Raw genomic sequence first — 26,299 nt, 5'->3', positions numbered from 1 at the left:
TACTCTGCTTTTTAAATAGTTTTATTGAATCACTATAAGAATAAAAGCAAAGTAAAAACTATGCCGAGTAGTTTATTGCCTTGTTCCTCCCGAAAGTGTGATCCATAGTGCGTGAATAGCAGCATTAATTGAGAACTTGTTAGAAATGCAGAATCTTGGGCCTCCTGGATTCACACTAAATTAAAATCTGCTGTTTACAAGATCCTTGGGTGAGTCACGTATTAAAGTTTGAAAAGCAATTAGGAGATGTTACAGTGTAGTATACTTCTTACTGTATTTATTTGTATCAAGGAAATCTTACACAATCACCAGCACCTAAACAGTAGAACACACTCTAGTTTTGGTAAAATTAAAGACAAGACATCATTCATAGACTATATGTATAAGAACTGCCTAGAGCAATTGAAATCCAGCCTAAATTACCCAAAAAAGAATATGTAGATAGTTTTTGGGATTCTTTATCTAAGAATCTGACACCATATACTTGAGTGGGTCTTTTCATCTTAAAGGTAATTTCTCTAAGGTGCATTCTTTAAGAATGTATAACTTTGTGAACAGCTACACCATGTTAGACACTAGATAAAGCAGGCAAATGTGTATTGCCAGTATCTGGAATGGGCAGGGTTAAAGTTGAACAAAAGCCAGAAAGTGGATATGGGGAGTAGAGTTATATAGACCAGGCCCTGTGCTAGAGGTTTTCAGAGCCCTTCCTGAAGGTCAGAAGCCCTGTTAGAAGGTGGTATCTTTCTAAAAGTGGCTGTCTGAACAGGGAGGAAGGACTGCAGCAATAGTTTCTTATTTCCATAGACACGTAAGAGGCAAGTCCTCACAGTCACATGGAGCCTTATTTAGAAATAGTATGTTCCTCCCCAAAGAAGAGAGTTATGTCCTATAGTCTCTCAGTCTCCTTGTGCATTTCTTACCCCAAAACTCTTCCAAGTAGCTGCACCAGCATTGCTGCTCTAGTTGGCAGTGTGAACCTGGAGAACAGATCTAAAGATGAGGCAGACTAAAGTCTCATGCAACAGTCAACTTTATTTAGGACATCAAACAGTTTATATTATGAGGGCATTTTGCAGGTTAAGCAAGGTCAGCTCATGTGAGCAAATTTCATTTTAGTTCAGGTTGTATATAGTCATAGGGGTATGGTCATATGAGTTTAGGCTTAATATAGTCAGGAGGGCAGTGTGTGCTTGGAAGCCTCATTCAAATAATAAAAATAATAATGGGTAAAATGATGGGTAACCAAAGAAAAGCCCACTCCTATTACACCTGGGAGGGACATTAAAACACATTCCAAGAACAACCCATGTTATAGAGGAACAAAGTCTACAAGACTCTTGTTTACTTGGAGTTTTCTCACAAGCTCTCAGATCTGTGAAGCTTTATTTATGGGTCTGTTTGCCACACCAGAAAAATCAAATACATTCAGTGATGAATAATAAGAAGGTTGTTAGCTTGCATTGATACAAAGATCTGTCTGTACCGAAAACAGTCGAAAAGACCAGCACACCTTGCCATACTGTGGGGCAGATAAAAGTTTCCATTTAACTGTAAAATAAGAAAGTCTTTTTTTTTTAATCTTCAAGAAATATTTTATTTAAATATATTATTTTAACAACTGTGAGTTTTTTTTCTCTTTTTATTATTATTATTACTATTATTAATTCAAGTTAGGGAACAGGCTTGTTTCACATGTAAGTCCCCTCTCCCTCTCCCTCCCCTCACCCCCATTCCTTCTCCCCCACCTCCAACCTACCCCCCACCCCATCCACCCACCACTCCCCAGGCAGGGTAGGGCCCCCAACCAGGGCTCCACCAAGTCCACCAAATCTTCCTGTGCTGGGCCTAGGCCCCTCCCCATGTGTCCAGAGACAGAGTGCATCCCTTCAAGTGGGATGGGCTCTCGAAGTCCCCCCACACACACCAGGGCAAAACGCCAGTCCACCTCCGGAGGCTCCCAGGAGTGCAGGGGCCTCCCCATTGGCATCCATGATCAGGGGGCTGGATTAGTCCCGTACTGACCTCCCAAAGAGCGTCTGGGGTCGATATGCTTTCCCTTTTTCAGGCCAACTGTTTCTGTGGGTTTTTGCATGTATATCCATGAGTGAAGTAAGTTTATAATTTTTCTTCTAACAGTTTTTGTTACTCTCAAAAAATCTTTTGGGAATATTGTTTTGTTGTTATACTTTAAAAGATTTCAGTAGTATAGGCATATGGACCTGGGAAATTTTTGATGGGAATATTTTTAAATAATAAATTTACTTTTTAAAATCAAATGTAAGTTTTGTGACTTTTTACTGGTTGCTGTTTTGTAAAGATATTTTCCATTTTATCTTAATTACCAAATTTCTTGGCAAAGGTTTCCTTTTTGTATCTCTTCATGTAAGAACTATAGAACTATGCAGCATATGCTATTTTTAATTTTTATAGGTGAGTTTGAGAACTTCATACATTAGCACTGTATATACAGTACTCTGGACTCACCCTGCCTCCCCAGCAATTCCTCCCATGTACTTCCCCCACATTCATGATGTCTTCTTTAATTATTATATGTACACTACATGCACACACATACATTTATGTACCACCTACTGAGCCCATTTAGCATTGGTCAGATGTACATGTGTCCAGGGTTGACTTCTTGAAACTGTGTTTATGAAATACCTAGAAAATTAAGGGAATCAACTGAGAAATTACTATGGACAGTAAGACAAAGTAAAAAAGGGAAATTTTGTTTGATATACTTAATTGTCTCTTAAGTGATGATGAACCTTATATAGAGGAACAACACAATGTATAAGATTATTTAGACATACATTTTACAATAAAGAGCAAGCCTTCTATGAGGAATACTTGAAATACTAAAAGATGCAAATGAATACTTAATTGAGATAACAAATAACAAATAAAATGTTCTTTTTGTTTGTTTGTTTTTGAGACAGGGTTTCTCTGTGGCTTTGGAGGCTGCCCTGGAACTAGCTCTTGTAGACCAGGCTCGTCTCGAACTCACAGAGATCTGCTTACCTCTGCCTCCCGAGTGCTGGAATTAAAGGCGTGCGCCACCAACGCCCGGCAAATAAAATGTTCTTATATCGATTAACTCATCATAATAAAGATTAGTTTCCCTAAATTATTGATGAATAAAATGTTCCACTTTTCTAGCTAGTTTTTATTTTAAATGACAAACCAATTATAAAGATGATACAGAAAGTACACATATAAGAATAAGGAAAAGATTGAGAAATGACCATGAATTAAGGTACCCTGTCAAATATCAGATAATGCCATAAGGATTCGGTATTTAAAATCCTAGTTCTCAAACAAGGATTGTCAAAGCAATGGAATGAATGGGAGTACTCAGGAATAGATTTACACTCACGTGTTTTGTTTATGGTGAATGTTTTATCTCAGTTTTGGGGAGGGGTTCAGTACGGAGTTGAGGGATATAGAAACTACAGCATGAGTCTCTATGCCCCACTATTTACCAGGATGAATAAAATACACAATGAATAAAAGTTAAAGAAACAAAGCAAAAGACAATAATAACACCCAAAGGAAAATAGTAAATTAGTTAATAGTTTTAAAATAATTCTGCATATCAAAGGACCTATAGATCCACAGGAATTGGAGAAAAGGAGTAGTTTCTTCTGTACCTAGGAAGAATTATTCCAAAAAGCCTAAAAGCCGGGGAAAGAAGTTAACCTGGAATGTGAACCATTCACAGAATAAATACAAATGTCTCAGTGAGGTGATGAAAGCATTTTCAGTCTTGAATTCCTAAAAGCCAATTGAAACTCTTTAGTTCGGTAAATTTTCTTGTAGAAAGGCTGAAAAAGGAGAAATAGTAGGAGAACAAATCCAGCTGTTCACCTGTAGAGGATACTTTAACAGTATCTGCCTTAGTAGAATATTATTTATTTACAAGCTATACAGTGTGATTACAGATTTTTAATTTGATTAAAAATCACCGATGGCTTCCTGCCAAGGGACCATTTAAAATATGGTCTGAACTTGTACTTCAGTTTATTAAAAATATATTTTGATTAAAAATATATTTTGATGTTGCTTTTTCCTTATTTTTAGCCAGAACCACCAAAGAAACCATCTAATTGGAGAAGAAAGCATGAGGAATTCATTGCCACCATAAGAGCAGCAAAAGGCCTTGATCAGGCACTTAAAGAGGGTGGCAAACTTCCTCCCCCTCCTCCGCCTTCTTATGACCCTGGTATGTGGAGTGTTGTTGACAGACATGTTTATGTGAGCAAAGGTTGATAGAGTTTGTTTTTTCAGTTGGTATAAAATAATTTTTATGTTGAAGTCCAATGATGCATACTCTTTACTTTGTTGTCAAACAATGGTCATAATCCAAGCATCTGGATATAGAGGTATATATTTACAGAGCAATAGAAACACTACTTTTTAAAAAAAATTTTGTTTTATTTTATTAGTTCAAATTAGTAACAAGCTTGCTTCAGATGTCAATCCCTTCTCTCTCTCCCTCCCCTCCTCCCAACATCCTACCTGCCCCTAGCCATCCCCCTCCACTGTGCAGGCAAGGTAAGGCCCTCAAAAGGGGCTACCCAAAGTCTACCACATCATCTTGGGCCAGGCCTAGGCCCTTCCCCATGGAAACACTACTTTTTAATCATGATGCTTTTATTTAAACATAAGCTTTATGTCTTAAAATTATAAATTTAAAATATTAATAATGTGGAAAATCAATCATGCTCATTACACATTCATTAGGATTCAAATAGTTCTGTTGCTTGGTTCTTTGGTATCTTGCCTGATAAAGTTACATTTCTAAAATATATAATTAGTCCAGAACCTGTGGTATAGACCGATTACCTAAATTATGATTTAAAAATAATAATATTGCTTATAGTTTCTGCTGGGAAACTAGAAGTTGTAATGTTAATTATTATCAAACTAAAAAGATTATAATAAATACATGAACTATTGAGATAGAGTTAAAGTAGTAGAATTTACGGTTTGCTCTTGGATATTAGAACATCCTCAACAGGTAGTTATTTTAACCTAAATAGTCACATTGAAATTGAACTGGTGCTCTAGATTGGTGTTTTCTTCCCAGCAAAGAGAATGTTTCTCATCCAGCCTGGATATAATTAAACATTTTGTGCTAGAGGACACATTTCCCATCTATTTCAGTAGAAGACCCAGCTGTAAATATTTTAGGTATTGAATATGGCTGAGGCTACTGATAGAACTACTTAGCCTTTTCATATTATAAGCCACAGATAATATGTAAATGAATGGGTAGATTTATATTAAAAAAAAAAAGAAAACAACAAAAATCTTTGTTTACAAAATTGGGCAGTAGGCAGACCAGATTATGTTAACAGGCTGTAATTTGCTGACTCCTGGGATATTGATGATTCTGTGAGCTTCTGAGGTAATTCAAGCCTAGAACCCTTCTTAGTCCACATTATGTTCCCTGAAGTTGAGTTCCCCGCTTTAGAGACCTTTCCAGACAAGCTTTTCATATCTGTGTAAGTAATAAAGGAGTGTCAGATCGTTGGGTTAATCTGGGCTGTAGGAATTCTTTCAGTGTTTGAACTTGCCATGCAGATTGATGCTAGATGTTTTACACTGTTCCATTAATGAGTAGGAAAATTTTCTGAAATTTGAAATATGTCAGTGTAGGCTTGATTTTTAACTTACTTCTTCCTTTTCTTGGGTCCTTTTTTTTTACAAAATAAATTTCTTGGCAGTCTTGATTTCTTCAAAAATATTTTTTACTTTAATCTGTACATGAATTTATATTTTAATGTGTTTTTTTACTGTTCAGGTGCCATATAAAGTTTATGTCCATGATGAAAGCAAATAATACTTTCCTTTTACTACTTCTTTTCTGCTGAGACTTTAATTTTTATTCTTTTTTTTTCTTTAATTTTCCTCAGACTGATTCAAATGCAGGAAATAGAATCAGTTTTTGGACTTTTTCTTACATATCTTTAACAAGTTTAGGTTAGCCTGGTTGGATACTGTATGGGAATGGGAGCATGACTATCAAATGTCATTATTTATATTATTTATTCATCATGAACTAATCATAAAAATATTTATTGTCCATCACATGTGGTCTGTTACTAACTTCTTTCTCCTTTGATGTGCTTTAGATTACATTCAGTGTCCGTATTGCCAGAGGAGATTCAATGAAAATGCAGCAGATAGACATATAAACTTTTGTAAAGAACAAGCAGCTCGTATTAGTAATAAGGGCAAATTCTCTACTGAGTCCAAAGGAAAGCAGGCTTCTCGGCCACAGGTGAAATGCACGATTTAAATTATGTCTACAAATTAGTGAGAAAGTACCTCTTTCAGAGTCATAGTTTTATATTTATGATCCATAACAATACAGTTTTCCCATCATCTAAAATGGATGTGTTATTGCTAAGGGCTTTGAATACAAAATTTGAATGACTACTTGAGAAAAAAATAGAACAAATTAATTTATCTGAAAGGTATTTTGTTCAGTAGGGACTCATTCCTTTCTCTAGTATTGCTATAATTGCATTTTATAAATCTTTTTTATCCAGTTTAAAATATATTCTAATTTTTATCTTTTTACTCATAGTTCAAGTAAATCTTTTATTGGCAGATAATTATAATATTCTAGATACAATTTGTTTATCTTAAATTCTGCTTTAGTTCAAGAATGTATTTCCAAAGTTTTTATGCTATTAAAATGTATTCTGTTACCCTGTATGTGGTCTTAGGGTATATGCTACATGGCATTGGGAATAAAATATTTGTTCTACAGTTGTGTGTTGAGATGTATAAATGCCAGGCTGAACTGACTGATTCTTACTTTTGATTTTCACATCAATTTTAGGTGATTTGTTAAAATCTTTAGCTTTGATTATATAGTATTTTCTATTTCTCATATTAATTTTGCCTCCTGTGTATCGCATCCTTGGAAAATTTCTTAGATTGTAGTAGTATGTGCAATTGTAATTCATAATATACAATGCCCTATTTATTGGTCCCTTAATTTATCTTTTTCCTGGTGTTTTTTCTGAAGTATATTTTATCTCATAAGAAAATTTGTCATTTCAACTTATGATTCTTAGTTTTGCTCACATATTTTCTTTCTTTTCTTAAACTTCAATATGTGTTTTTGCCAGACTACTTTTTTTTTCTTTCTTTTTCTTTTTGTTTGGACATATACATGAAATATAATTATTCTTTGTAAATTGTTTTAGGTTTTTCATTCTTCTGCCTTCAGTTTCTTTCATATACACAAACACGTGTGCATTATTCTGCTACTTTATCTTTTTTGCTAAATAAAAAGTCAGGCTTTGTTTTTGTTGCTTTTCTCCCTCTTTGACACTGTCTTTCTGGAAACATTTCAAATTAAATTAATTGGTGTCAGTTTGGCTGACTAACTTTATACATCTGATCTGTGTGCTGGTAGGTATTTGGCACAATCTCAGATGGGGTTGAAATGGCAGTTTCTTCTCAACTAATCGAAAATTCAGTGCTTTTAAAATGGTTTTCATATAATTGTAAATATTTTTTGTAGTTACCTGAGGCATTTACAGTTTTTGTAAAAGAGTTGATCTATTGAAACATTTTTATCAAAAATAAACTTGTTTTGATTTCTGTATTAGGATACTTCATTATATAAATGTGAACATTTGGCTTACCCAGTTTTCAGTGTGTACTCAGTGTTACTAAATTTATTCCGAATGCTGCATTACTGTCATCGCCATCTATCTATAGCCTATTCCTATAAAACAAAAATCTGTCTTAGGCCTTCTGAGGTGTTGAATTACAGTTTGTATTCCCTAATAACAAAATGATGTTGAATTCATTTTTTAATTTTCACTATTTCAGTATAAGCCATCTCCGCTTAAAAAATCCAGTTCTCCTGGAACTACATCATCAGGATCTTCCCGACTACCACAACCAAGTACTACTAGCAAAACTGTTGTAGGTAATGAGATCCATATGGCAAACTAAAACAAACAAACAAAAGACAACCATGATAGTTGATAAGGAAGTGATAATAGTGGCCTGTTCTAGATTATTAAAAAGAATTATAAGAAATTAGGCTAGTAGTTCTTTCTGGGTAAAACTGAAATATCATTGAGTAGCTTCTGCAACTAAGTTCTTTTCTTGATTTCTTGAAAGGCCACATATTTCTTATACCTGAACTTGACAGCTGTTCCCGTGAGACAAGAATGACTGGCTTAAAGAAGATAACCCTAAAGTGGGATGGTTTTTATGTGTCAGTGATGAGATAAACATGAACTCCGAACATATTCCTCATTGGTAGTTGTGAATTATTTATAAATAACTATAGGCACAAAGAGTATTGATAAGGAACTGTTTTCCTCCTTAGAGGCTATGTTTTGTATGACTTTTCTTTCAGACTATTCTTAAAACTAATACCTTTTTTATTATAAGGTGTGCCTTCGGGTAAAGCATCTTCAATTAACAGTTCTTTGGGAAACAAACTTCAGACCTTATCTCCTTCTCATAAAGCAATAGCAGCCCCTCAGGCAGGGTAAGTCTATGTTGAATGTATTGTTGGTGTTGTATATTTAAATTGTATCAATGTTTTTTGTTTGCCCTTAATATTTTTTCTAAGTTCATTTGTTTCTGTTGGCATATTGCTGGTAAGGAGATAATTCAGTGTTGCTATTGAGAAATCTCAGTATAACTATTTCAGAAAAATATAGTTGGTATTCATTAAAATCCTTAAAGAGTTGTATGTGTGTGTGAGAGAGAGAGAGAGAGTGAGTGAGTGAACAGTTTTATTTTGGGGCATCTAAGAAATAATATTGAAGTTTTAGTAATGGCTGTAGTATGTTGAGTACTATATAGCAGACAATGTGCTCCACATTTTGCATAGGATTTAATTAAGTCTTCTCTGTAGTCACAGAGTAACTCAGAGAATCAGATTTGTTTAAAGCTATGGAATGATTAGGAAGAGCCAGGTGCTAATTGAGATCTCTTTGACTGGAAAACAGTCAAGTGTTTTTATTGTAATGTATAACACTCACCTAAATGTATAGTTTTGATAGGATAATACATATAGAAACATAAAGATATATGGCAACCATAAAGATATGAATGCATTTTCATAATGATTTTGCCATGAGAAAATTGTATGGTACAGAATCCAAAATGGAAGTTTCATCGTATACCTCCATTGTATGAAGTGTAGTATGATGGAAGTGGAACTAAAAGTATGCTTAGAGCCAGGCATTGGTGGCACACGCCTTTAATCCCAGCACTTGGGAGGCAGAGGCAGGGGGATCTCTGTGAGTTCGAGACCAGCCTGGTCTACAAGAGCTAGTTCCAGGACAGCCTTGAAAGCCACAGAGAAACCCTGTCTCGAAAACAACAACAACAACAACAAAATAAATAAAAGTATGTTTAGGTAAAATGGCAGAATATACTGAATTATCAGTCTTAGGTGATACTATTCACTAATAATTTTCCTATATGTCTATCATTTTATGTAGATGCATTTTAGTGAAATAGCTTCTACTTTCAATGATCCATTGTAATGTTGGAAACATTAGTAACATTAGTTAGTTAATTATCTGGATACTTATTTTCATAGACTTACTTTGCTCTCGGTTAATGAATCACAAGGTTAAGGGATTGCCACAAAACCCACAGTACAGATATCTCTCGTCTTTGTGCACATATGTCGTTGGTTAAAGAATCAGCTCACATTATTTTAAAGTGTACTTTATCTCTGACTCACGGTCACTTAATTTCATGAAGAAAATTTACAGAGAAATAATTATAAAAAATTAACCATCTTTTTCTCACTCAATGAAGACAGCATAGGAAATCCAAGATATACAAAGCCTTCGAATCTGGGGAGATGAATCAGTGGGTAAAGTATGAGTACCTGAATTCAAATCCCAGAACCTATGTAAGAACTAGGCATGATGATGCACATAACTGTAATCCATCATTCTGCAGAGGATATGGGAGGCAGAGACAGAAAAAACCTGGGAAGCTCACTGACCAGCTAGCCTGATAAACATAGCAGTGAACAAGGGATTTGGGGCAAAAAGGCAGAGGTGAGGACCTGTTGTAGCTTTTGTCCTCTTACCTTCACATGTGCACCATGGCACATGTGTGCCTACACTTGGTCACACCAATATGTGTACACATACACACAAATATTACATACCCATACACAGACAAAAAAAATTTAATGTGATAATGATATAATTCAGTGGTGGGACAATTGCTGAGAGTGTGCCAAGCCTTGGATTCAATTCTCAGCATCACCAAAAAGAAAACAAATAGTCAAAACTACAGAATAGAAAAAGAACAAAAACTATATACTACAATAAATTGTCATTTTATTTTATTTTTTGCAGAGATTTTTATTTGAATTAGAAACAAGATTGTTTTACATGTCAATCCCAGTTCCTTCTTCCTCCAGTCCTCCCCTACAACCCCCACCCCCAACTAAAACTCTACCTATCACATATCCTCTTTGCTCCCCTGGAAGGTGAGACCTTCCATAGGGGGTCATCAGAGTCTGTCATATCCTTTGGGATAGGGCCTAGGCCCACCCCTGTGTGTCTTGGCTCAGGGAGTATTCCTCTATGTGGAATGGGCTCCCAAACTCCATACCTATGCTAGGGATAAGTACTGAACTACTACAGGATGTCTCATAGATTTCCGAGGTTTCCTCACAAAAACCCAGGTTCCTGGGCTCTGGATCAGTCCCATGCTGGTATCCCAGCTATCAGTCTGGGGAGCAAGAGTTCCCCGATTTTCAGGTCACCTGTTTCTGTGGGTTTCATCAGCCTGGTCTGGACCTCTGTGCTCTTCATTCATCCTTCTCTGCAACTGGATTCCAGTTCAGTTCAGTGATTTGTTGTGGGTGTCTGCTTCTACTTGCACCAGCTGCTGAATGAGGGCTATCAGGTAGTATATAAGTCAGTCATCAATCTCATTATCAGGGGAGAGCATTTAAGGTAGCCTCTCCTCTGTTGTTTAGGTTGTTAGCTGGTGTCATCTTTGTAGATCTCCAGACATTTCCCTAGTGCCTGATTTCTCTGTAAACCTAAAATGTCTCCCTCTATTATGGTATCTCCATTCTTGTTTTCTTCTGTTCTTTCCCCAACTCAAATTCTTTCCCCAACTCAAACTTTCTGCTCCCTCATGTTCTCCGCATCCTTTCTCTTCTCCCCTTCTCATTCTCCTAGTTCCCTCCCCCCTCCTCCTGTACTCCCAATTTGCTCAGGAGATCTTGTCCCTTTTCCCTTTTCCAGGGGACCATGTATGTATGTCTCTCTTAGGGTCCTCCTTGTTTACTAGCTTCTCTGGCAGTGTAGATTGTAGGTGTCATCCTTTATGTCTAAAATCCACATATGAGTGAGTACATACCATGTTTGTCTTTTTGTGATTGGGTTACCTGGCTCCGAATGGTTTCTTCTAGTTCCATCCAATTTCCTGTAGATTTCAAGATTCCATTGTTTTTGTTTTTGTTTTGTTTTGTTTTGTTTTGTTTTGTTTTTTCCCCTCTGAGTAGTACTCAATTGCGTAAATGTACCACATTTTCTCTATCCATTTTTCAGTTGAGGGCCATCTAAACTATTACAAATAGTGCTGCTATGAACATCGTTGAAGAGATGTCCTTGTTGTATGAATGTGCTCCTTTTGGGTATCTGCCTAAGAGTGGAATTGCTGGATCTTGTGGTAGACTGATTCCCATTTTCTTGAGGAGTCACCATACTGATTTCCAAAGTTGATGTACAAGTTGGTACTCCGACCAGCAGTGGAGAAGTGTTCCCCTTTCTCTACATCCTCTCCAGCATAAACTGTCATTGGTGTTTTTGATTTTGGCCATTCTGACAGGAATAAGGTGGTATCTCAGAGTTGTTTTGATTTGCATTTCCCTGATGGCTAAGGATGTTGAACACTTTCTTATGTGTCTTTCAGCCATTTTTGATTCCTCTATTGAAAACTGTCTATTTAGTTCTGTACCCCACTTTTTAATTGGATTGTTTGGTGTTTTGGAGACTAGCTTCTTGAGTTCTTTGTATATTTTGGAGATCAGCCCTCTGTCAGATGTGGGGTAAATTGTCTTTTTATTATTTTGTATTCTGGTGGTTTAAAAAAAAACGAAACAATACTGATTTCTTTTTGTATTCTCTACTGGTGAACTCAGAACATAGTAATGCATAGACATAGCAGTTAATTCTACACAGCCTTCTTACCATAACCAAGAAAATTGCCTTTACTTGGACTATATATAGTCTTTTTAGTGTTTTGGTTATAGCTGATTATAAGTTAGAAGGCAGTATTTTTTAATACTTCTTTTATACAGATGATTTTTCAGCCATATTAAATTATACTACAAATGTTTTAAGTGGGCTATGCACATGAAGCTGGCTGTAGAATTTTTCAAAAATAATTTTGGGGCTGGGGAGCTGGTTCAGTAGTTAAAGTGCATGCAGTACAAGCCTGAGATCTAGAGTTCTGATCCCCAGAAGCCATGCAACACTAAGTGGGCATAGTGGTTTGCATGTAATTCCAGCCTTGGAGGTGGCTCCTCAGTCCCCGAGTTAAGCTGGCTAACAGGACTATCCTTACCAATGGCTCTAGGTTTGATTGAGAGACCCTGCTTCAGTGGAGAACAGTGAAGGATGATACCAACCTCAGTTCTCCACATGCCTGAACACACACAAGCATGTACACCCAGACAGACACACACGCACCCAAAGACATCCAAAAATAACCAAACAAAAATGTGGACACATAATGCAAACACCACACACACAAGAAAAAGACAGAGACAGAAACAGAGAGCACAAATAGCAAACAAGTGACCATATTGATCATGGCATCAGAAATCCAGGTCTTGTATTCTACTGTGGTACTAGGTAGGTAGGTACATAGGTATGTAACAGTGTATCTCTATGGCACCCCTTTCTGGCTATGTTTAGACTGTGATTACTCATGTAAAAAAGCTGACCAAGTATATGATCCCTAAGAGAAAAATATTTTTACTAACAGGTAGAGATTTTGAACACTGCTTATCAGGCCATGAAAATTGGTCACTTTGGTTATCCCATATCATATTAAACTAGCAGTCATATGTGTTCAGATTCTACTGGCCTATATAGAAAAGCCTTCTACTTAATAGATATACTGTATTAATTGAAGTATTACTATGTTCCTGTTAGGTAGTAAAACCACTCACTCTATTTAGTTCCAGCTGCTGTTCTGGGAATTCTGTCAGCCAATAGTCTTTGTGGCAGGGTCTCAGAGACTATGTGTAGACTGGGAGCCGTCTGACACTCTCTTGGGTGGTGGTCAGAAGGCAGATGGCAGTATCCATTGGCCAAGGGCAGAAAACCTTGGTGGTTCTCTACCTTGCTTTGTCATTTATGAGTGATTCCCCAATATATACATGACTTTATCTGGGTGTTCGTGGATTCTCTTACAAGTCCATTACAAGCCACCATTTCTATTTTAGAAATTTTTGGAACAGTGATTCACTTGATTGTTTCCTTGGTAAATTGTAAATACCATGATGACAGAATCAACAATAAACAAACAAGCATACAAACAAAATACCCTAACTAAATTCCTGGCATTTTCAGGGGTTGGGTGATAAAACTAATGAATTGATAAAATCAAATTTATCAACTATAAACTTGGCTCACCCTAGAGGGGTGGTCCTGGTGAAGAATTATTTAAAGTTTGCATGGCAACAGTCTTTTTCAGTTATGCATTGGTTCTGAGTTGAGTGAAGGTGAGATTAAGACATTTAGTCAGTTGTAACATTGAAGGTGTTGAGCATCATCTGAGATTGATAAATGCTAGCAATTGATGATCCTACAGTTGTTTCAAGAATGCTGTTTATAACTTTTAGTATAGTATAGTTTACTCATGTATGCTAGTCTTATCCTATATTGGGATTATGACATTTTAATATTTATACTTGGAAAAATTATTATGTTTGATAACTTGTAGTGAATTTTTACATTTTTGAAAAATAAAACTATCAAATAGAATTTTTCAACAGAATTCTAAAAGATAGTCTTATTTAGTCCCAGAAAAATTCAAAAAATATGATGCAACACTAAATTATTGAATATTGTCATCTTTGAATAAGATCACAAAACTGATACAGCTTATGGTGTGCTTTCTGTATCCTATGCATAGGATAGAACTAGGGCCCCTGAATATGGGTGACAGTTGGGGGGCTTGCATAGTTTATGAGGCCACTGGTAGTGGAAACAGTATTTATCCCTATTGCATGAACGGGCTTTTTGGAGCCCATTCCCTATGGAGTGATGATACCTTGCTCAACCTAGATACAGGGGGGAGAGCCTCGGTCCTGCCCCAAATGATGTGACAGACTTTGATGATTCCCCATGGGAGGCCTCACCCTTTCTGAGAAGGGGATGAGGGTGGAGATGGTACAGGGAGTGAGAGGACAGGAGGGAGAGGGAACTGGGATTGGTATGAAAATAGGATTGGTATGTAAAATATGATTGTTTTAAAAATAACAAAAGAAAGCACACCATAAGCTGTGTCAGTTTTGTGATCTTATTCAAAGATGGCAATATTCAATAACTCAGTGTTACATCACATTTTTTGAAATTTTCTGGGACTAAATAAGACTGTCTTTTAGAATTCTGTATCATTCTGGAGTCAGTGAGCTCCCACTTGCTCAGGTTAACTGTTTCTGGGGGTTTCCTCAACATGATCTTCACACCTTTCCTCATATTATCACCCCCCCCCCCAACAACTGGACTCCAGGAGTTCAGCCCAGTGCTTATCTGTGGATCTCTGCATATGCTTCTATCAGTTACTAGATGAAAGCTTTATGATAGCAATTAAGGTAGTTAAGGTACTCTCTACACTATTGCTTAGATTCTTCTTAGATGGGGGCATCCTTGTGGATTCCTGGGTATTTCCTTAGTGCTAGGTTTCTCGATAACCCCATAATGGCTGTCTCTATCAAGGTATCTCTTTCCTTGCTCTCCTTCTCACTCTGTCCTTCCCCCAACTTGATCTTACCGATCCCTCGTGTTCTCCTCCATCAGTTTCAATAGCTGAGTTAATGTCTTTCAATAATTTACTTCAGTTAATATGGGAAAAAAACTGGAGATTGATCAGAGTAGATGGGGTAAAAAAAAAAATATAGCTTCAGAGTACACGTAAGGAGTATTGTGAGTGTGGGTGCACATGTGTACACAAATGTGTGCATGTGTAGGCTGAGGTCAGTGTTGATTGCCTTTATCTTCTCACTTTTTGAGACAAGATCTATCATTGAACCAGAGCGATTCTCCACTCATTACCCAATACAGTTGCACAATGTGATGTTCAGCTTTTTACAGGGTTTTGGGGATTTGAACTCATGTTCTAGTGCTTGTAGAGCAAGCAGCTTATTGACTGAGACATCTCCACAGCCCTAGAGAGCACCTTTTAATTAAAAATTGAAGTTGAGTTTTAATACTTTAGTATATCAAATTAGTAGGAAATAAATGTCTCTAGTTTTTATATGATAGAAGCACGTTCCTTTAAAATTTTTTCTTTAACATTTATTCATTTTGTGTGTGCATGTGCATACCAAACCATACATGGAGAAGTCATAAGACAACTTCTGAGAAATAGGGTTTTTTTTTTTTTTTTTTTTTTTTTTTCCATGTTTACCCTGGGGATTGAACTCAGGTCAATAGACTTAGCTAACAGCACCTTTATCTGCTGAGCCATCTTGCCAACCCAGAAACCTGTTTCTTTTGTAAAATAATTTTCTGGAGTATGAACATAGCTTGTTGTGTGGATTAAAAATGATTGACATTATTGTATTAGGGTGATTTCTGTATTGTGGAGTTGTTATATGAAATTTTCTGTGATGTATTAGAATTCAGATCAATATATATCAACATATATATGAATCATTGTAAATCTTTTAATGTCCCAGGAGTCTAACTACAGGGATCCACAGTATGACAGATGCCACCTGGATAATTTTTTCCAGTATGATTCCTGAAGTCATCTCTTGACAATGTAACAATCTTTGAGGTTTTCTGCAATTACAGACTTGTCACAGACAGGTGGTTTATTTCTCAGTGGACTTCCTTTCATATCAGTAGTAAACAAAGAACTTTCCTTAAGTTGAAATTTGCTTCATCAGGAAGAGACTGAGATCATTACCAAATATTTCCTCAGGTGGTCATTCAGCTATGAATTCTTTGAAAATTCAGAAAGTACTATTTAGGATTTTGGTAATTAATTGACATTTATAAATTTTAGTTTGTGTAAACAACCTAACAATAGGAGATTGTGACTTTAGCCCCAATCACATTTACTAATATTTACTAAAGATGCATTTGTATTTTGTGTTTGTCTAAAGCAATCATTTATATGGTCACTACATATGTAAATTTTTATATAGTGGATTGGGTTGGATTTGTAACTCACGTATCTGGCAGAAATCATTTCTGGGCCCATCTTTCAATTAGGTTTTCACAATGTAAAGCTATTTTCAACTGTCCTATGTATATAGAACAGGAAACATTCACCTTAGATAATTACCTTAGATTTTTAAGTACCTTTTTTTCTTTTTTGATTCATATGTAGGATTTAGCTACTTATTACCATAATTAAAGAATCTGTTTTTATTTAAAATATACGTACAGTTTGTGTTTTGTGTGTGGTGCTGAGGGTTAAATCAAGGGCCTTAGTGTGCTAAGATGAAGTTTCCTTAAAATCTAAAATCAGTACCCGTTTCTCTGACACAGATGTTATCCATCATATCTCACAGATGCCTTATTAAAGGTAGTGTCTGACAATATTGCTTTGATAATTTTTAACATTTCTCAATTGGAAACATAAAAACTATCAATTAGAATTGGAAGTCATTGGATTATTTTATAATCTTATAAATATAAAGATAAACTTAATCTCCAGGACTTGTAGAAATTATGTTTAAGACATTTCCTGAAGGTTGTTTGTAACATACATACTGCTACGTGCATTTACCACCAACTTTGATGCATCGCAGAAACTATCAAATGACTCTATTGCTCCTGAGAGACCCTACATTCTGGAAAGATGAACAGACCTCCTGGATACCAATCATTTAAGAACAAGCATCAGCTCTTTGGTTTACTACTATGTTCTCTCAGATTAGCAGTGTCTGACAACCTCCCATGTCCTCAGGGCTTACTGAGTTAAATGAGTGAAAAATAAAAACAAAAGTGAGAACAGATATCTCTTTAAGGAATATATACGTTCGTGTGTGTGTGTGTGTGTGTGTGTGTGTGTGTGTGTGTGTGTGTGTGAGAGAGAGGAGAGAGAGAGAGAGAGAGAGAGAGAGAGAGAGAGAGAGAGAGAGAGAGAGAATCTCACTGTATAGTTTTGGCTGGCTTAGAACTCACTATGAAGACTAGGCTGAGCTCAGACTCACAGTCATCCTCCTGCCTGTGCATCTGGAGTGCTGGAATTAAAGGCATGCACCTCCACGAGTAGCAGAAGAATATATTTAATGTTAGAGATGGCATGTTTCTTACCAATCATTTAAGATAACTTTTCTAATTTGCTAATTTTCCTGTTATCTCCCATGAGTGGATGATAATCTCTGTTTTCCTATTCTCCCATGAGTTGGTGATAATCTATGAATTGAATGTATAGCTAATATAAAACAAGGTGTCCTACAAATCTGCAGTTAGCACTAGTATCCGCTAGATGGAGATATTTTAAACTTTAGGTTTAAAAAGGTTTCGCAATGGTGTGGTTGTTTAATGTTTTACCTGTGATGCTTAGAATGATCACATCTTTTTTTAATTTTTCCTTTTTTATTTAAATTAGAAACAAGCTTCATTTACATGTTAATCCCAGTTCCGTCGCTCTCGCTCTCACCTCCTACCCTGCCCCTCACCAACTCCCATCCTATTCCCTTTCTGCTCCCCAGGGAGGGTGAGGCTTTCCATGGGGGATCTTCAAAGTCTGTCATTTGGAACAGGGCCTAGACCCTCCTCTGTGTGTCTAGGCTGAGAGAGCATCCCTCTATGTAAAATGGGTTCAATCACATCTTTTAAAGTATAGATCATATTTTGCCTTTTTCACTATATACATTTAAGAAATAAACTCGTTCCTTATTGGAAAATGAGACAAGATAAATATATAAGCATTCCATAGGCAATTATATCTTTCAAATACAAGAGAAATCATAAAGCAAAATAATAGAGAAGAAAGGCTCTTCCATTTCAGGGGAAATGAAAATTATTTGTGAATAACTGCTTAAAGTTCAATTCTAGCTTCACACAAACTGTTACTGCCTAATTCATTCCCCACTCTGGATAAATGTAGCAATGAAACTTCGTGGAAACTGGCAGGGTGGCCTAAATGGTCACCACTTACAGGTCTACTGATGGGCACTTTATGAACTCAGAAATCTGTGACATGTACTTTTCTCTTGGCATTCGGTTAAGGGAAGTGGGTGATTTCTAGTGAAGCAGAATGTCTTTTTCTGAAGAAAATAATCCTTATGTCTACATAGTTCTTTAGAGGCAAACATTCAGTAGCAATCTCCTTATGGGTACACCTTTATATATTTTGATAGTAAGATGGGCAAGTTAGGCCCTCCACTTCGAACTGGAAGACATGTGAAAAGGTTGTATGACAGTGATACAAAGTCAGACAGTGCCTTCAAAAGACATGAGTTATTACCCATTTACAAGTAAGTATTTATAATGCAGTTTGGTTGGTCTTTATCAGATATTTATTATAGGCTTTATAATATAGAATACTGTATTTTTTAACCTATGTAAAAGTAATTTTAAGCCATTTAAGTGCTAAATGGCCTCACAAGCCATAAAATATTTTTTATTATTATTAAGGGTTTCTACTCAATTTAACAATAATCATGCCTTTTATTCTATTTAATGTTAATTTTAAAAGATATTGTAGCAGTCACCTTCAACACAGTTATTTTTGTGAATTCTAGATATGTTAGGAGTAGTAAGTAGCCTTATAAATAAGTGTATACAGCAAATTATATAGTCAAGCAGATGATGAACTATAGTTAGAGGGAAAAAGATCCTACGAAAGCAGCCAAATGGTTCATAGTCCTCTTTTAGTTGTTTATAAATTCCACATAGTACCCAGAAGAAGAATGAAACTACTAGAGACCTGTCTCTTCTGCCCTGGTGGCCAAGAAGACTGGCAATCATAGTCACTCTTGAAACAGTAGCATGAAATTTTGGGATTCACAGATCTGGGCTTCAGTATCTATGAAATTTAGTCCTCATTTTTCAGTGACAAAATTACCAAGTAACAAATGAGTATCTGAGTTAAATTTTAAAATTTAAATGAGTTAAAATTTAAAAATAGTAGAGAGGTTAACAGTGTATCCTGTTTATTCATCATGAAATATAGTGCTAAATTCAAGTAGGCATGCAATGACACAGTTACAGGAAATATTCTAACATAGCATGGCTGCTTCTAAGTAGTTAATGATCATTTGTAGAAGGAAGACATTGTCTTCTGAGCCTGAATTGGTGCAAATATTAGGGGAAATGGTTTAGGAAAAGGACAAAGTGTAATTTCATAATTAATCTACTTTTTATATGTTTGAACTATAGCACATTAAGTTCATGCATAAACTTAGGGTAAATACCAGATTGTGACCAGAATGAAAATGTTTTGAATATGTGAGCATGTTAATAATTGACCAATTGTTTCAGAATGGCTCTTGACAGTCAGATTTCATCTCTTAGAAGATATTAGAAAACAATAGGCAGATAATAGCATAGCTATTTAGGTTGATAATCTTATATTTTACATTTATAGGTGATATTCAAGGAAATTTTAGCTATGTACCTTAGACACATTATATGAAGGTAATAATTAATATTCCTAGCAATATATGTAGAGCTTTTAAAAAAAGAAAAGGAAAGAAACTATGCTTCTATTTGAATAACCCCCTTTGACAATTTTCTTTATATAGAGATCAACTTAGAAAGGCACAATTCTAGTTCTACTTTACAAAACTAGAATAGATAGAATAAGCCTCACAGATAGACTTGGGGGACCATTTGAAGAAGTCTTGGGTATCTTATCAATGCATCAAAGTGTTTATTTGCTTGTTGGAGAAGTAACTACTCAGAGCAGCTGTTCTGAATTTTAACATTGGGCATTGAATATAGGATCTGTAGTATTATCCACTAAATACTAATCTGACCACATAATAGCATTACAGCTTACACAGTCTGTAAACGCAGGTTCTCTAAGCCAGGAATATGGCACAATATATTTATGCAGTATCTCAAAAACAAAATGTCAACATGAAATGGAATGGAATGACGTCTTCATTTTTAGTATACCGAGTATTTGGAGAATAGTTACTACATGCATAATAGTAGTTATTCAACCTAATTAGGGATGCTTCCAACTTTACCATAGTGGAGTAGGAAGAATTTCAGCCAAAGATTGGGAACTGCTGAAGAAATTTTCATTTATATTACAAAACTGCTTTTTGAAAAGTGCACTTAGTCCTTAAAGAAGAGGAGGGACTGATGCATTGTTGACTCTCTTTGAGTATTGACTTTGTAGCATACTGCTAGAGTCACCTGTGTTAAGTTATTCCAGGGCCTTTTGACTCCTTTAACTCATCTGTAATATGAAATTATTTATAGAATGAAGTAAACTTATTTATGCAAAACAAATATGTTTAGTATATCGTAAGTAACTATCAAAAGTGAACATGTTGGGCTGAAGAGATGGCTCAGCAGTTAAGTGCACTGGCTGCTCTTCCAGAGGACTTGGGTTCAATTCCCAGTACCTGCATTGCAGCTCACAACTGCCTGTAGCTCCAGTTTCAGGGGTCTGACACCCTTACACAGACATACATGCACGCAAACCCCCATGTACATAAAATAAAAGTGAATCATTAAAATTAACATGTACTGGCAGTGTCAATAGTACTATGTAATGTAATCAACATGTTGCATTTATATGAATTTTATCTTAAAGCCTTTTTGTAATGTGAATGATCAGTTTACCAATGAGTAAACTCAAGTTATCACTATCATTATTATCATTACAAAGTTGTTTGGGAACAGTGAAATTTTAATCTAAACTTATGACAATCTCATAGCCTGCCCTGTTAATATCTAAAGTTTGAAAATGGGAATTCAAAGTAACAGGTCTCACTTATGTCGGATGTTTCAGTCTGTGCAGTTCGTGAAATTAAATCTATATTTATTTTTAGTTATCCTAAGAACTTTCATAAAAATGAATATATCATTTAAAGTAGCTAGCAAATTATTTATTTTAACCATATCCTGAATTCTTAGACTAGCAGTAATATTTGTTTAATGTTTGCTTAGGAGTTGTCCATAAACAGTAAACAGTGTCCATGATGTGAGCAATTATAAATGAGGCTTTTTAAATAGGCTTTTAAAATGAAATTTTCTATGAAGCATAAGTAATATTTTGATCTGTGTTGTATTTAATGAAGGTAATGTTATATAATGAATCGTTAATACTGACTAACACTACTTGTTTTCAGAATAGAAATACTTCTTGGAATTTATTCTTTTGGACTTCTCTGTGGACTGTTTTTCTACTGACATTAAAAAAAGATCAAGAAACATTTATTTTAATACTTTTTTTTATCATGTTATCACTTTCTGTCTTCCAGAGCTAACATCAAATCTCGAAATACTACACCGCCAAGCTTGGCAAGAAATTCTGTGTCAGGTGTGTTTACCAACAAAAGAAAAACTTTTACTGACAGTTACGCTGCCAGGTATGTTTAGCTTGCTAACCTAATAATTAGAGTGAAAATTAATATATGCAGTCAGATTTTATACACATAGGTAATATGCTATGTATGACCTAGTTTTTCCTTTATTGTAGAACTCAATATGGCATTCATATGGACAAGAAATTATTAAGATATAAATACACAAAAAAGCACAAGATAAATTGAAATCATACAACATATTGCAAGAGGAGGTTACTGTATATGCAGCCAAATGTGTCCAAGACTTTGACATTGTGACACTATGTTATCATCTACAAAGTTTGTTTTTTATATCACTGCAGTTGACTTATCAGAAATTGAAAAAAATGAAATTTTATAATATTATAATAATTATAATATAATAATTATAATATAATAATTATAATAATAAGTAATATTAAAATAAGCATATGATTTTGTGTTGAGTCCAATTTATAACTGTCTTTGGCCACATGAGGCCTATGCACGCTGAGTTGGACTTTCCTGACTGACAGTGATATATGGGGATCTTCTACAACTATAATAGTAAGGGTGAACTCATAATTATTAACTCTGGGACATGGTGAGAGGAGAGGACAGGAGCAGCATATTGCCCATAGAAAAAAACACCAATTCCAGAGAAATGTGAAAGGATATTCAGCCTCACATACAGAAATATGTGTATATTAAAACTCTGTAGGTAACCATTTTATACTGATCAGGTGAACACAATACATTGTTAGAAAATGTGATAATGAAGACACTTGTGTGTTCCAGTTGGAGCAATTGTGTACAGAATTTAGTAATGCCTAGTAAAGTTGAAGTTTTAGTATTATATGAAATATTTACTAATGGGTGTTCATGATGAGTAAATGATTTTTTTACATTTTGAATTAATTCTTACATATTTCACTGAAAGAAAGCTGGTAATTTTTCCTTTGTTACTTTCCCTCGAAAGTATTAATATTATATACACATCCTAATTCATTTATATTGTATTTGTGGTTTGCAAGAGTTATACTGCACTGTAATTTACTCTCAGTATCTAACAGTGTGTGTGTCTCCACGCAGATAACTTTAGTGATTGTACAAAGTATTCCTCTTGGGATACATATAGTCACGGGAGATTACTGAGTATTAAAACCCACAAGATGGTGATATTTGCTTCATTTTCATCTTGGAGTTTTAAGTCCATAGCAGTCTGTAGCCTTGTGCCTTTACCTCCTCACATCTGGAATTACAGGGGTGTTCCATTATGTATGTCCCAGAGATTGTTTTATAATTTGAACTAGAGGAATATTAAAATTCACATTAAGATTTTAGTTTCTGTGTATTAATTACTCCCTGTTCTTTAGTTAATAACTACTACTGTGAGTGAAATTGATTCCTACTCTTCTTTCTCTACTTCTGTAGGCCAGATGGAGACTATACATCTTCAATTAATGGTGGAAACATTAAAGGCATTGAGGGACATTCATCTGTTCACTTACCAAAATTCTGCCATGAGTGTGGGACAAAATACCCTGTTGAATGGGCAAAGTTCTGCTGTGAATGTGGCATTCGAAGAATGATTCTGTGAACAGAATCTCAAGAGCTATGGGGCCAGGCTCAGAATTTGAAAGTTATTGCTGCTTTGACACCCAGGGCACTTCTTTTAGCTATGCAGTGCTAAAGCTATTTACACACCCTTTCCCTTTGTCTTTGGAACATAATCCTTTGGCTGTATAATGTGTTTGTGTATATATATATGTATGTATGTATATATATTCTGTATATAATAAATCTGTTTCCTCCAGCCTGTGCCATTTGAAGAAATACTTAAGTATATGTCAAAAATAAGTTGGTATGAGATCATTGTCTTAGGTATTGCTCTTCAGTTGTTTAAACACATTAGTATACTTGCACAAGCACTCCCACTCTAGTGATGAGCCTTAAAGCTTTAGGATAATCAGACCTCTGAACAAGAACTGAGAATAGATGCTGTTAGTGATGTCTATCACCAGTAGCACCATAGGAGAATGGGATGCTGGAGATTCTGTTATTGAAGAGAATCTTGTTTAGTCATTACCAATTGATGCTAGGTCATTTTTCCAGCTGAACTGTTCTGCAACTGGTACTAAATTTCTAAACAATGATGAAAAGGAAAATCTGAGGTCCATGTTGCCAGTAACTTCATGGATTACTAATTACATAACCTGATTAAATTATTAAACATGTAATCCTCATTCTGTGAACATGTAATTATGCTATCTCCTTTTCAGAAATAACTGAACATATAAATGTATTTTACTCTGCTTATAACTGAATGATTAATTTACCTCATCTCATTTGGACACATTTTCTCTGCACTTTCAATTGTGTGTGGAGATTTTAGTTTTCCTTCTTTTGACATAACTCCTTTGAAGAGTAGTTTTAGTTTACTACTACAGTCTTTGCAGTATTAAATATGTAATTATTTAAGGTACATAATTTTTTGTAAAATCTTACATGTTTAAAAATTTTATTTCTGTGTATGTATGTTTATAGGAAATTAATGCATCTTAAAAGAAATCAACCTTCCCAATAAATAATAATTGTGATACTCATTAATTCTGAGCATGCAAGCCAAGCTATTTCTTTCTTAATTCCTCGTGGTTCATATAGTTACAAATACATTGGAGAATGTCTAGTTTTTTTCTATTCACATTTTCTTTAGTGCTTACTGTTGAAATACCATGTATATTACAGAGGAAATGCACTGAAATGTTTTAAATTAGTGGTGTACACAAGCACAGCTACAATGTAGTTCTGTTTCACTTGACTCCAGTTGTTTGGATCATCCTCACTTTCACTAGAACAGCACTTACTGGCAGGCTGCTTTTGCAGAGTGCATTCCACAGTCCTATAGTAATGACTGTTCAGTCTGAACTTTACCATATAAAGGTACCAGTAATATTTTGTGTTGATGTGTTTCCAACCTTGTGTATTGTTTCAGATTAAGAATGGATGTAGAAATTCATTGCTTATGATTTCATTTCTGAAACTTATTTACTTCTTGCTTTCTGTTTTATTTTAATTTGTGTAGGGATTTTAAATGTGTGATAATGTCATCATTTTATTCACTTTATACTTCCTTTATTAGATTTTCTCCATGTTCTATTTGATCATACTGTTCAACAAATTCAAAACTAGTCATTCTGAATAAGCTGTAATGAATTTACAAGGCTAATTTAAGAATATAATTTAGGTTTTCATTTTAGTAATTCCTTTTTGTTTAATTGGTTATAAATATATAAAGAATATTAATTCATCAAATCATCTTTATCTAGGAATGAGCACTATTTCTTTTAATTGTATTTTAACTCATGTAGTCCTTTATTCTACTTAAAGAATGTCTAGATAAATCGGTTTTAAATAAACAGACATGTTTGTCATTGAATTCTACAGTAGCAAGTATTAAAAGATTACTACCAAGAGATGATGTTTGTTATTGACTTCTACAGTAGCAAGTGTTAAATGCATACTACCAATAGATAAACTGATCAAAAGCATTCAGTTCCAGAGCCCAGAGATCACGATAAAACCAAGTTGGTGAAATACACGTTTGAAACATGTTACAATTTTTAACAGGTTTTTATGGTCCATATTTTACTCTCTTGTTGATGTGTTGTGCAATAGTTTTTATGCAGTCTTCCTATGCACCATTCATTTTTATTTATTTGCACAATTATTTGTGAGTGTGATAGAATGAAAAGTGATTGTAAGGTTAAATTAAAATGGAATATTGCTTATAGATTATTCTGAAAGTTACTCACTTGAAAAAGTTTAAGCAATTGTGACCACTGTTGTCTCTTATTCGCTGTTTTTTAAATTATAAAGGATATATTCATTTTGAATCAATAAAGATACAAAACAAATTGTTCCTTGTTATATTTATTGATATCTTTTAGAATGATAGGAACAAACTAAATAAAATACTAAAAATAACCTTTTTTATACAATATTTTTTGAATTGCCATTTTATGACTTTAGGAAAACATTTGTTTTTTTTTTTAAACATTTTATTGATTCCTTGTGAATTTCACATCATGCATGCAGCTCCCATTCATCTCCCTGTCCCCTAACTTCCACCCTCTGCCCTCGCAACTTTCCCCAAAACAAAATTTAAAAGTAAAAACAAAAAACAAGGAAATGCCAGCATAGAAGCTGTAGTGTGAACCATTGAGTCACACAGTAAACCTGTAGTCCATACATCTTTACTTGCATTGTAATGAGTCATTGGTCTGGTTTGAGGCCTCTGGCTTCTGCTACACTATGGATACTGGATCCTCACTGGGATTCCTCTTGGATATCTTTTTGTTTCCTTGTGTCCTGGAGATCCTGTAGTTTTGAATCTGCAGGTCTTGCCCCCTCACATGCTACAGGAGTTCATAGCTTAAGTGGGTCTTGGGGTAGGCTACCTTGTAGTACTGGTTTTGGGCCTGGGTGGTCACTGGCTAGCTCAGCATGCCCTCTTTCCCTCATTGTCACCATGCAGGAGAACTGTAGCAGACAGCAAGG

At 35.1% G+C, this 26,299-nt stretch overlaps 1 protein-coding gene across 2 annotated transcripts in view; it reads left to right on the top strand.

The window, feature by feature from the left end:
• Positions 1 to 25,657, top strand: part of Zc2hc1a (zinc finger C2HC-type containing 1A) — a 38,822-nt gene extending 13,165 nt beyond the window's left edge. Inside the window, exons 4-10 of one of the 2 annotated variants that reach the window (XM_035439995.1) lie at positions 4,087 to 4,228; positions 6,144 to 6,292; positions 7,864 to 7,963; positions 8,437 to 8,536; positions 18,596 to 18,712; positions 21,677 to 21,784; positions 23,174 to 25,657. In XM_035439995.1, the coding sequence (XP_035295886.1) occupies positions 4,087 to 4,228; positions 6,144 to 6,292; positions 7,864 to 7,963; positions 8,437 to 8,536; positions 18,596 to 18,712; positions 21,677 to 21,784; positions 23,174 to 23,339 (882 nt within the window). In that variant the 3' untranslated portion in view covers positions 23,340 to 25,657. The remainder of the gene's footprint in view (positions 1 to 4,086; positions 4,229 to 6,143; positions 6,293 to 7,863; positions 7,964 to 8,436; positions 8,537 to 18,595; positions 18,713 to 21,676; positions 21,785 to 23,173) is intronic. The other variant, XM_027398783.2, reaches the window with a different exon arrangement.
• The last annotated feature ends 642 nt before the right edge of the window (positions 25,658 to 26,299 follow it).

The sequence above is a fragment of the Cricetulus griseus genome, chromosome 2 (genome assembly GCF_003668045.3).
Source record: "Cricetulus griseus strain 17A/GY chromosome 2, alternate assembly CriGri-PICRH-1.0, whole genome shotgun sequence".
In the NCBI taxonomy this organism is placed as follows: domain Eukaryota; kingdom Metazoa; phylum Chordata; class Mammalia; order Rodentia; family Cricetidae; genus Cricetulus; species Cricetulus griseus.
This window is presented reverse-complemented; position numbering and strand designations above follow the sequence as displayed.